At 49.3% G+C, this 12,720-nt stretch overlaps 1 protein-coding gene across 4 annotated transcripts in view; it reads right to left on the minus strand.

The window, feature by feature from the left end:
* Positions 1-752: 752 nt before the first annotated feature.
* The window catches only part of KANK3 (KN motif and ankyrin repeat domains 3), a 53,336-nt gene continuing 41,368 nt past the window's right edge, over positions 753-12,720 (minus strand). For 2 of the 4 annotated variants that reach the window (XM_038383823.2, XM_038383820.2), the window contains 5 exons: positions 12,061-12,280; positions 10,610-10,752; positions 9,610-9,810; positions 8,629-8,727; positions 7,148-7,917 (listed from right to left, as the gene is read on the minus strand). In XM_038383823.2, coding sequence (XP_038239751.1) covers positions 7,828-7,917; positions 8,629-8,727; positions 9,610-9,810; positions 10,610-10,752; positions 12,061-12,280 — 753 coding nt within the window. In that variant the 3' untranslated portion in view covers positions 7,148-7,827. Of the gene's footprint in view, positions 6,728-7,147; positions 7,918-8,628; positions 8,728-9,609; positions 9,811-10,609; positions 10,753-12,060; positions 12,281-12,720 lie in introns of those variants that run through there. The other 2 variants (XM_043502870.1, XM_043502869.1) reach the window with 2 other exon arrangements.

Below are 12,720 nucleotides of genomic sequence, written 5' to 3' on the forward strand. Positions count from 1 at the left end.
TCGCCCACTAGCTAGCCCTTCATTGTACAGGAGCCTAGGTGCATGACTGAGCCTTGTGGCTATCGCTGTTGCTCCTGATGATTTTACTAGCTGCCTTAAAGTTCAGCATTGCTACAACCCCCTGCTCCTCCCCCTGCAATAACCTTGCAACCTCCTTTTGGGTTGAGGACCCCACCCCCAGTTTGAGAATCACTGGTCTCCCCTGTGAACTCTGTAGAGTATTGGGTAAAAGTACACAAAAGACCAGATTTCACGGTTTCTTGACACATTTTTCATGGCTGTGAATTTGGTAGGGCCCTACTGTTAGGAGCAGCAAGTGCTGAGTGCACAAATACCAAAGAGATGATGCTAGCACATGGGCTGGCCTCCCATATAATCATGTGGGCCTTAGTCTAACCAGCACATCAGGATAGAGCAAAGGGCCCAGGAATTGGAACTGAGAAATTAATTCACAGATTTTAAAGTCCAATGTGACCATTTTTGCTAGGCTGACCTGCCTAACACAGCTGAATATTTCACCCAGTGATTCTTACGTCTAGCCCACACCTTCTGGAAAGCTGCCTGGGGGAAGGCAGGCAGAATTGCTTCAGCCAATGCATAATAAACTTGGAAGAAATCATGTGAAACAACGAGCTGGTAACCAGCTCAGGTCGCCTTGTTTTGTAAAGCTTAGGTTCTGGACACCTCAACTGGAGGCAACCTTAAATGGTTAAGGGGATGCTGATGGCACCTTGACTTAATTTTAAAATATATTTAACTTTACATTTTATTTATATTTTTAAAAATAAACCATATTAAAATATGAGCAAACAGAGACACCAGGTGAAAGCATTCTCATGGGTGGAACATACAAAGCAAGTGTAATCAGCTGGGTTTCAGTACTAGAGAACTGCTGTGAACATCCTACGTCCACTTCACTGTATAGCAGACGGGTCTGGTGCAACAAGCATAGGAGCCTCGGCCCAAATCCTTAGAGGTATTTAGGCATGCCTTGCCTAACTTCCACTGAAATCAATAGGGGTTAGATGCCTGAATACCTCTGAGGCTCTGGGCTTTTGCCCATTGCTTATCAGAAGAACAGTTCTCAAATTCTATAAACTTGGCTCAGACAAAGTCTGGTTTGGGAGAGTCAGGCTGGAACTGCTGGCTCTATACCAGTGGTCCCCAAACTGTGGGGTGTGCTCCCCTTTGGGGGCCTGGAGGAATGTCCAGGGGCTGTCCAGGCCAGCCCCGCTCTGCCCCCAGTTCCGCTCTGGCCCTGCTCCTGGCCACGGCTGAGTCCCCACTCTCAGTCCCTCGTCCCCACCCCCAATGATGATTTGGCTCCCAGCTGGGGCGGGGGGAATGTGGACACATCCCATTACTGGTAAGTGGGAGGTGAGGGTGGGGGAGAGAAAAAGTTTTAGGACCACTGCTCTATACTGATAACATAGAAGCAGCCAGTGGTAACAAATCCAGCTGTAAGCTCTCAAATGCCCCAGGCGCTCCAGCATCGTTGTCTACTAACCCAAGGACATGTAGGTGTGTCCTGGCTCAGCCTTTGTGGTTCTGAGCTAACGCACCTGCCATGTGACAGGAAAATTGTAAAGGAGGTTCCTGTTTCTCACAGAGCTGTTGGACTGCATTGCTGGTCACAAGAGGAGGCGATCACTTTTTCAAACCCACTTAAATTTTTCATGACCAAATATTCTGATTTTTACAGCTGGCGGGAGGCCCCTCAGAGAGTTAGTGAAACTCACAGTGCAGTTGCCAGTAACACCCCCTGTAAGCGGAGTATGTTCAGCCATGCAGTGCGTTTAACACTGGTTGACAGATTCTGAGTCCTTCAAGAAGGGCCGAGTGAAAAATTGGGCTGAAAAGGGGATAAGGACCAGATCCTCAAATGAATTTAGGTGCCAAATTCCCATATAAGCCTAAGTGAGCAGGCCCTCTTGGAATCAGGGATACCATCCCATCCCATGTGCAAGGGGCACTGGGAGGTCATGGACTATGATTTATTGGATTGTGGGTGAAAGGTGCAGTGCTGGTGTGAGGCCCGCACAGTGTGTTTGCCCATGCGGAGATCAAGGGAAGGGAGGGGGACTCTTCACCTGCTTTTCAGGCTGCTTCCAGAGGGCATAAAGCTTTTAAATGATTTTCAATGGCTGGGTCCATCTCCTGCCCCAGTGAAGGAAAGGAGGGCTAAAGTGAGGTGGCAGGGCTCTGGGAATGCTTGCCCTTTGCTCCCCCAACCTCTGGCTACTGGAAACTGGTGGGGTCACTTGCACTGTAACTGAGCAGCAGAACCTGAAAGCCCAATAGTGACGTGTCCCAGGAAAGCCTTGCTCTGGTTTAGATATTTGTGATTACATTCCATGTGTTTGTTGTCCCCAGGCACATTCATCCCCATGGACCTATAATCTTAGCTCTTCCCCTCCCCGCACAAGCTTGGCTGCCCTGTCAGCTGCTACTTCCACTTTTCGCTCACTTATGTAACCTTCCCAGCTGCCTCTGCCCTTTTGCTCCTCCCCACAAGCTGTCTCTGGCAGGGCTGGATGGAAGGGTGAGTAAGCGGCAAGAGGAGCTTCAGCTGCCTTCACAGCTAAAAGCTGTCAGTTTCTTTAAAAGAGAGGGAGGAAAGTTCTAAAGGGAATTTCCCTGCCTCCTCCTCCGCCCCCCCCCCCCCACCATTGGGAGAAGGGGACCGACCCCAAGTGGGAGGAGGCGGTACCAGCTGTGGGAACTCCAAAAAAGCTCCAGCTGGCAAGTCTGAGTGGATTCATGGGTATAGGCTACCCCACTCTGGTACTCCATCCACCTCCCAAACCAGTGCACTACAACAAACACAAGAGCGAGTTCCTGCCAAGCTGATTAAATCAGTTTTCCATTGAAACTGTTTTGGAACTAAAACACATTTTTTCATGAAAAGTGCAGGTTCTCCTACAGAAATGTCAGAATTTTTTTGTTGAAAAACTGAATGCCTGAAAACCAAAGTATTTTGATTTGGAAATATTGCCATGGTGCCTCATGGGAGGTGTAGTTCAGGTGCTTCATATCCTCATTATCCTCTATGAGCCTGCCTCACCAGATGAACTACATCTCCCATGATGCACCCTGGCAGACTTCTCCAGGAGTGGAGACTGGTGCATCATGGGATATGTAGTCCAACAAGGGAGCATAGCCTATGTGTTGAGGCACAACTCCAGGAAGAGGTAGCCTGATATCTTGCAGCACCTGAGCGCCAGGTGCAGCCAGAACACAGGGCAGTGATCAGCAACACAGCCACCACCCACAGGTATGTTTCAAATGCTAAATAAAATCCTTTCTATAAAACAGCATCCGTTTCATAAAGTAGCAGAACAACGTGGTACCAGAGGGGAGAGCACGGTCTGGAGAACATTTAAAGGCAGCACGTTAAGGAAAGAGGGATTGTTTCAAGCAGCCGTACAAGCTCCCCCCTCTCCCTGCTCCATAAACCCACCTCCTCTGCAACACAGGCAAAAAGAAGGATAGCATAAAGCCACAAGTGGAACTTAGGTTAATGGGGAACATAGAGGAATCCTGGATGAGGTTTAAACATTGTTTGTTCTGTACATGATGGCAATAGATGCAGGATCCTTGAGTGGAAGCCCAGAAAGTAGCCTCATTGCTAACTGTAACTGGAAGGGAAGCTCTAAACAGCTTCTAGCTGTCCCCTGAGGACAGTGAAGATTTTGATAAGGACTTAGCACAATTTCAGACTCATCGCATTCCTAGAAAGAAGGACACTTAAATCTTCTCCATACGAGTGCAAAAGGAAAACAGAGGCATTGAGGGTTACGTCACAGACTTCAAGCATAAAAGAGTCAGTCTTTCATCTTTGGGCCCCTAAGCAATTCCTTGATTAGAGATAGGCTGCAATGATCTACAGCTACAGGAATGTTTACGGAGAGACTGTGACTTACCTTTGGAAAAAGCCATAAACACCCGCAAAGCAGCAGAATAGGCAAAATTGTAAATATGGGCTTTAAGCAAAGAGGGTACCAGGGACATGGTGCAGGAGGTCACTGCATAGCAGGGCAAGGAGATGCACATACACAAAAGTGATAAACTGACACCAATCAATATAAGAAATGGCAAAAAAAAATGTCTGTGGAAGGGCCATTCCAAACAAACGTGGGACATGTGGAACCAAGCTTGTGTACAAACAATGCCCAGCATTTGGACAGAAGTGCAGTGTGTGTCTCAAGTACAGCCATTTTGCTAATCAATGCAGCCAACAGAAAATGGTGGATGCAATGAAGGAATATGGTGATGGAGTCAGTGTTCGTTGATACCATAAAGCTGCCAGTAGACAAGAATTGGTTCATCACTCGTGATACTAATGGCTCACAAATCACATATAATGTAGACACAATCATGGACACCAATGTACAACCAGCACAACGGTGTTAACTTTAAAATACAAGACCCCACTGACAAAACAGGCAAATGTCCAGACAGATTATAATGGACTCCGTAGTCCTGTGGTGGGCTGATGCTGGCTCATTCTCACATATAAGAAAGAAAAGACTAAATACACCTTTCTTATAGGACATAGAACACCTATATTGGGCCTCGAATCAGGTCTACAGTTGGGACTAATATGCAAGCTGATTAATATAGGACACAACTTGTCGCAAGGCATCAAAACTTTAGTAGATACAGATACAGATGTGTTCAAAGGCTTGGGAAAATTGGCAGTCATGCATAAAATAACTTTGATGAAGGATGTAAACCCTTTAAAACACACAGCCAGGAAGGTACCTGTGGCCCGGAGAGGCAGACTCCAGGAAGAACAGCAATGTCTCCAAGCCATGGAAGTAACTAAAAGGGCTGAGGAATCCACAGACTGGGTGCACGCACTGATGATAGTACAAAAGAAATCTAGATCTTTTGCTTGTGTCTCAAACCCAAGGAATTAAACACTAACATAAGAAGGAAGCATTATCACAGACGGAACTACATGAAATCTTGGGAGAGATGGCAGATGCCAACATTTTCACCATTCTAGATCTCTTAGAGCTCATGGCTGTGTACAGTACTTGTAACACTCCTTTTGGCAGATACTGCTTCAAACTTCTACCTTTCGAAACCTGGGCTTGTAGAATGGAGCATGAAAATTAAGAGTGTTTAGAATGTGGTAAGTTGCCTGTAGAGCTTGTGCTAGGGTGTTAGGTACGAAATCAACTTTCTCAGCTTAAGATCAAACAGGGTGCAGCTAAAGAACAGAGGCACCAACAGGTATGGAAGGAAAAAGAAAGATGAAGGCATAAAAATGTACTACTATGACAAAACCACGGTGCACCTGAGGAAACTACGCCCTGAAGAATCTGTTAAAATTTGGAATAATGGTTCATGGGGGGGGATAAGGCTGAGGTGATTTGTCCGGTTGCTCCAAGATCACATGAGATCAAAACAAGGATTTTTGTTGAGACAGAGCCATAAGCATCTCTTACCGGTACTGGTGATAAATGTCCCGGATGAGCTACCTCCACATACAGTGCAGGACTTAACAGTAAAACCATCTACACAGCAAATTAGGAACATCCTGATAATAACACCAACACCTAGCAAAGGGATACCACCTGCTGGGACTACAAGGAATGTGGACTTATCAATCAGACACAAGATCATTGGATACCTGGGTCGGTTATCTGGGAAACACGCCAACATGACCAAAGAAACTGATGCTGTTCTAAGACTCCCAGCGGAGGTGAGAACACATTACGACACAATGGTCAAAAAAACAAACAAAAAGACTCATTGAAAGCTACTGAGCAGCAGCAGAATCACATCTCATCATTGCATGAACAATGAGGGTATTGGTTTGTTTGTTTAGTTGTTTAAAAAAATAAATAAATAAAAGGAAAGATGTGGAGTATGCTAATGAAGTCATGCATATGCATGAAAAGGGCACAAATCCAGGAAGTGGCAGTCAGACACCTTGCAGGAACTGGGAGCAGGGCAGTGACAGCCCAGCCACCACCACCAGTTATGTTTCAAATGCTAAATAAGAATTCTTGGTACGACAGAGTGTACCTGTCATAAAGCAGCAGAACAATACAGCCCGCAGAGGAGAATGGGACCTGAGCAACTACAGCTGCATTTCCCAATCAAACTTTTTATTTTTAGCCTTTTGTTTTGTTTTCAACCTCAGGTATTTTGGTATTCAAATTTCCACTGAAAAATTGAAATTTTCTGTGGAAAATTTAGATGCAGATGATTTTTGCCTATTTTTGCTGAAAATTTCCATGGTGAAATCCAACTTTTCTACCAGCTCTAGGTATGATGTTATAAACAGTGCTCATGGCTGCCCCATGTAGGGTAACTTGCCCAGTTCAGCCTAGATGAGCATCAAGGTGGGGAGGAGAGAGGAAATGCTGGAAGTGACCCTCTGTTTAACTCTAAGCAGTTGCACTCTACAAGCAGCCCCTATGACACAGATTAGTGCAAGTTGCTTCCCTTCAGTGGAGATTGGGTTAATTAGGCTAAGAATAGATGCCTGTCACACTGGACAGGAATATAAACACACGGAACATTGGGATATGATCCAACATATGGACCTGGCTCGAGTTCTTGGATATGATGAGATTATGGGGGAGTTTCCAATTTCAGGACTATGAAGAGTGACTGCCCGGAGAATCCAGCTGCCTGGGATGTGAAGGCTGCTCTAATGCTTCTTCATTAGGTTGCTAGAGCTCTTCAAGGCTATCGGTGGGGTCCCCTGCTGCAGAGAGAGAGAACATCAGTCACTAAACTTTTCTAGGATGCAGAAACAACAGCCTCCCCTGCAGCCCCATTCCTGTGTGTGGGACCAAAGGGATCCTCTTGATCCAGCCGCCGATGCGCTGTTCAGCGGCAGTGGGAAGACAGGCCCCAGCAGGTCAGTCTGGGGAGCATGCAAATAAGCTCTGCTCAGTAGCCAATTCCTTGTTGATGCCTTATGAGAATTTTTCATCTATATTACGAGTCACCCCTTCTCTTGGATGTAATCCAGCTGGGCATCTCTGGGAGAGTCCTGGGAAGAACGGCAGTCACTGCAGAACAGCATGGATGGGGGTTTAAAAAAAATCTCTTCTGATTTCATCAATTCAGCAGAGTGGCTCTTACACCTGGCCCAGGGACAGGACACAATTAAAAGTTTAATGATGCTTCAGAGTCAACTATGTGCAAAAGAAAGCATCTGAAAATATATCTGAGTGCATGAAATTACCTCTCCGCTTCCAAACTCAGAGAACTCCCTAATGGCTGAACCTGTCTGCTTCAAACTTTTGCCCAAAATATGCATCCCAGCTAAGAACCACCCTGAGAAATACCAGCCTAGCTCTTAGTCTTCCTAGTGTGTCAGTGCTGCAGCGCTAGGACATATGCTGAAAATTCTGGAAGTTAGTCCAACTTTATAATACAATCAACACCAAACAGCAGAAAATTGCGTACAGTTTAATAATTATTTCAAATATAATAATGTAATTTAGTTCCTAGATTCTGCTTTCCTCCTATGTATTGTGATTTACATGCATTTGTATGCGTATGTCACTGGGGTACTAGATAAAGCTGCTGTTCTGATTCAGAGCAATAATTACTGAGTCTAGAGGCAAGATGGAAAAATAACAACTGCATTTCAGAAGAACTGAGCGCTAGAGAGGAACTTCTGAGATGTTCCTTAGAACTCCACCCCCTCGTCTCTCCACCAGGTGGTTGAGTGACAACACACTAAGCCAATGAAACATCAAGTGGGACCTTAGCACAAACTCATTGAGGTGGATGGCACATAGTTCTGAGGCCATTCTGAAAGATGCCTTTTCCGAATTCCCTCTTCCCTGGGTGTCAGAAGCCAGTTTCACATACATTGGAGAGCGGATCACTTGACGCTTGCCCTGTTCTGTCAATTCCCTCTGAAGCATCTCGCATTGGCCACTGTCAGAAGACAGGATACTGGGTAAATGGACCTTTGGTCTGGCCCAGTATTGTCAATTCTTATGTTCTTATGAATAGTTCTCGCATATATGGGAAATCCCAGCTTTTGTTTTGCCCGCTTAACATTTCCTAATATATTCAATACAGATAATTCTCCCTCAGCCTGGGCAGGCTGGTCCCCACAGAGCCTACCCTGGAGCTCGGTCTTGCTCAAGGGTTAAACAATTCCAAGGGTGGGGCTTTCACCACTTCCCTTGGGAGACCTCACCACTAACCCTGATGGGAAAGGTTAGTTCCTATCCATCTTAATCTTGCCTTTGGGCAGGTCCATTAGGTGACTTCTTGTTATTCCTCCCTGAGCCCCATCCTGCAAGATCCCTCCCTTTTATAAGATGGCAGCACAGAGTTCAATTCCTGAGGGATCCAGGCTGGATTTATTTGTAGTCAGTTTACCATGCTGTTGTCTCAGGTTTTCATAAGCCTCCCAGCTTGGAGACGGCCAATGCTGGGACCTGTGCTAACCCCCCTGGCCTATCACCCAGTGAGAGTTCAGCAGCCATTTGTATTAAAAGCCAGCTTGGGAAATGTCTGGACTGTGCTTTCAGCAGGTCCCGGTGAGCATGGTGACCTGTTTCCTGCACAGCACTTTGGACAGTCTAGATTGGGCCAAAGTTGTCATGGTTTCCATTGGGGGAGCCTTTGGGTACTCACGGGTGACTGTGCTTTGGAGTTGTTGAGGTGAGCATAAATCAATACTGCAATGTTGCTGTGACCGGCCTCCAGAGCGATGGCCACGGCGTTATTCCCATCCTAGGGAAGAAAAGGAAAAGGGTCCCTCAGAGAGCTCACAGCAGTATACTTGGTGTGACTGTTTCAGTAACACAATACTGAGTGTTTGAAGCTTTCAACGCCCTGGAACAGGCAGCAAACGCCAGGATCTGACAGGCTGGGCAAGTTACTGAATTTCTCTCCCAGGTAAAGGTCCAGGGGCCAGCATAAAGGATGGTGTGATGACATAGGAGACAGGTTCTACATGGGAACCAGCATGGCTTTTAAAAAGCAGGGCCTGCTAGACCCACCTCCCCTCTTGATTTTGGACTGGCCATGGAGTGCAGCTGCTGGCTTCAGCCAGATTGGCCCCCTTGCTGTGGGCTGTTTGTTTGAAGGGGTTTGTGTTTCCATGTGCTTCCATGGGGCAGTTCTCTGGCCTGTGTTGTACAAATCAGACTATGGGCCCCTCTGGCCTTGCAGTATCTGAATGTTCGGGGCACAGCTGTTCTTTACAATCCCTGGTTTCACATGCAAATAAGGGCAAGCACTGTGCTCTATTCCCTGTTAGTCCATCAGGCAGCAGAAACACCACCTGAGGCTGGAGATGATCTATCAAATGTCAGGTAGGGTGACTAGGCCAAGTGGGCGGTTTGTGAGCTTCCGACAGGCTGAAGTTTGTTACATAAAGGGGTTAGTCAAACAATCACTGATAGCACATACACGGGGAAAAATCAAACTCTGTTTGTGGGTAATTCGCAGGCCAACAAAAGGTGAAAATCCCCAGCCCGGAGCAATTGACCCAGCTCTGTCATACAGCGGGCTGGCAAGGTGGCTGCACATCAGCATATGCAGCATGATGCGGCTTTGGAGACAACCCAGCACTGTGGTCCCTGGGGGCAAGTGGAGCAGGCAGTGACTTACGTTATCCACAATGGAGACTTCACAAGCTGGCTGGGCTAGGAGCAGCCTCACGGTCTCCACTCGCCCGTGCTCGCAGGCGCACATCAGGGCTGTGGAGCCCTCCTCGTCCTGCAGGTTGACGTCGGCTCCGCAGGCCAGCACGGCTTCGACCATCTCCTGCCTGCCGTGGCTGACTGCCAGCATCAGCGCCGTCTGGCCAGCCTGCAAGCAAGGGGAAAGTGAGGGGAGCCAAATGCAGGCGGAGACTCAGAAGAGACCTGGCCCGGTCCCCTCCAGCTGGGAGAGGGAATATTAGTAGCAGCTGGACCTCTCCTAGATAGACAAGTCCCCAGGACCCACAGACTCAGACTAGGCCAGAGGGGGTAATGACTGCAGGGAGAGGATGGGGACTTCTCAGCCATGGCTCATGTGCCCCACAGGGGGAGGAGGGATTCTTTCCACTTCCCCGGGGTCTTCTCCCCCGAGGACCTGTATTTCTTTTCTATCCCCCAAGTCTTCCAGCTACCCTCCTTCCCCCCGAGTCCTGGTTCCCTCGGGGCCCCATGCACAGAAAAGCGGCAGCATCACACAGAAGGCAAATCTCAACAAGGAACATGCTTGGTCCTGCCAGTGACAGAGCATGGGGTGCTCAGCACAGCGCACACACAGGATCCGGTCTGCAGCTGCTGACAGTGACAAGCGCTATTTGGGAACCTCTCGGAGACTCTACAGTAGACTGGCTTGGCTCGTGTTCCTGGCGCCGTGGGGAGCCGCCTGCAGCCAGCCTGTCCCACCCAGAGATCATGGGGTAAAACAAAGCTTGTTTTCGTCCAAAGCAGAAGTAGCTTCCAAAGCTTAGGGCAACCAATCAAGGGACAGAAACGAGCCATGTCACTCAGGTGAGCTGGCCCACCTGCTCACAAACTGTTCTTTCCAACAGTCGAGGGCAGTGGCACAGCCTGGGAGCTCAGCAGGACTGAATCTGGGGGTTTAGAGTAGAGGTAACTGTGCTCGCGCTGACCTGGCTCGCCTTGGCATTGACGTTTCCCATGCTGAAGAGTCTCCTGACAACGTTCATATCTTCTTTGTGTTCCACCGAGGCCAGAGCGGCCAGCATGAGGGCCGTGTAGCCAGCTTTATTCTGATGGTCAACGTTGCAAACCCCTGCAGAAAGAGAAGTGGGGGAGTGCTGTAGACCCCAGCAGGCCAGAAAGTTGAGCAGCAAAACTGCCCTCGGTTCTGATTCCAAGAGCTTGTCTCAAGTCAAGGAGCTGCTGCTGCTGAGCTATTGTGCGCTGGGAAGTCTGCATTCTGGATGGCAATGCTCACCGTGCATTGGATGCAGAGCACCTCTTGCGCTGGCACTGCTAGGCCACGGCGCAATTACCAGACCGTATGGCCCTCACCCTTCTCAGGCGAGGGGTCAGACCCACTTGCCATGGGCTGTTCTGCAGTTTGGAAAGGCCTTGTTCCCTTGATGTTGCCCTATGATCCATGTTTGCTGGGCATGTAAGGGCAAACCCAGCCCCCTCCTCCACAGCTGCGGTCCTGCGGGGAACCCCTTGCTGGATTCATAGGGCTACAAAGGAGGTTTGACGTGCTCTGTGCAGCACGGAGCCCTGAGCGGCTCTATGCAGGGCATGGAGCAAGATTGGGACTGGAGGATCTGCTGCTGCATGGAATCTCCTGTTCTGTTCCTGACCCTGCTAGGGGTGGGCCACGTCAGGGCCCGCAGAAGCTATTTCAGCTACCTGGGCTCATGACAAATGCCTAACGGCTGCACTGAACAGTGTTCTGCACAGGGACCCACTTTTGCATGCCCCTGCAATGGCCACTGCTGGGGCTGCGTCTTGCACTCTGTACTCAGGTGGTACCTTGGACTGCAGGTGGGGCATGAATGAGGGCAGCGAGATCAGACCCCTTGTCACAGCACAGACACCAACATCCCGTCCATGTGTTTGTAACTGCACCCACCCTGCAGTGCCCATGGGCAGCTCTCCTGCATCAGATTCTACCACTGCAGGAATCTGCTGGCAGAGGAACTGAGGAACAGGGGACTCTGGAATGGATGCTGAGGGCAGGGAAATGCTTGTGTAGTAGGTTCATTTTCAGGCCTAATTCACCTGACATGTCTCTGTAACCGCAGGGCATGGACCAGTGATGCATTCTACACCTCAAGCACAGGCTAGTTTCTCGGGCTAGAGCCTGGCCACTTGGGGGTGTTAGGAGAGGGAGGCACAGCTGCCAGGAGGAGGTGGTGGGTCAGGGCTCCTGGATGGGTGTGTTTCCTGGGAGGGCTCGGGAGCAGCAGCCAAGAGGAGCCCAGGGAGCAGGGCAGCTGTTGGAAAGGGATCCAAGGTCTCAGCTCCCATCTCCTAATGCAGAACCCTCAGCTGAGCCATCCCCACTTCCAGATTCAACAGGGTTACATAGGGCCCCAGGGGTAAGCACAAGGCACTTTATGCTACTAACCAGTGTCCAGGAGCAGCTGCACGATCTGGAAATTGGAGTGTGAGACGCTGTAGTGGAGAGCTGTGTTACCGTTCCCATCCGAGAGATTGACCACGTGGGCCAGCATCCCCGGAGAGACCTCCGTGAAGGCCAGGAGGTGGTTGGCGACCATCTCTGGGACGGAGGACTTCTGGCTGGACACTCGGAACCACTCCTGGAGGAGGATGCTGCTGCTGGACAGCTGGGGAAGAAGGAGGGCAGGCCTCAAGCTGAGAAATGCTTATCTCCAAGGGAACGTGCTCATCAGCCAAAACCCTTGCTGCTCTCAACACTTCCTCTGCTAAGTTTCACCCTAACACAAAGCCCGGGGAGCCAGAGTTCCCACGAGCAGCTGTGGCCTGAGGCTGCGCCATCCCCGGCCAAGTCCTCCCATTGCCACAAATGCAGAGCAGTGCAATTTCTTACACCTCTCCCCCTCGATAACATGGCATGGATCTGAGCTGCACCAAGGCCCTGGAGGACAGGCCAGTGCCGAACCTTCTAGACTGAAGCCTTACATGAGCCTTACTCCCTGGGCTGGGAGTGGCCATGGACAGGAAGCCCCAAGAGGGAAGGCACAGATTTCTGGAGACATGGGTAGCAGGCAGCAGCTGGCTCTGTACCTGCCCACAGGGCTTTCCC

Source organism: Dermochelys coriacea, chromosome 25 (assembly GCF_009764565.3).
Source record: "Dermochelys coriacea isolate rDerCor1 chromosome 25, rDerCor1.pri.v4, whole genome shotgun sequence".
NCBI classification, from domain to species: domain Eukaryota; kingdom Metazoa; phylum Chordata; order Testudines; family Dermochelyidae; genus Dermochelys; species Dermochelys coriacea.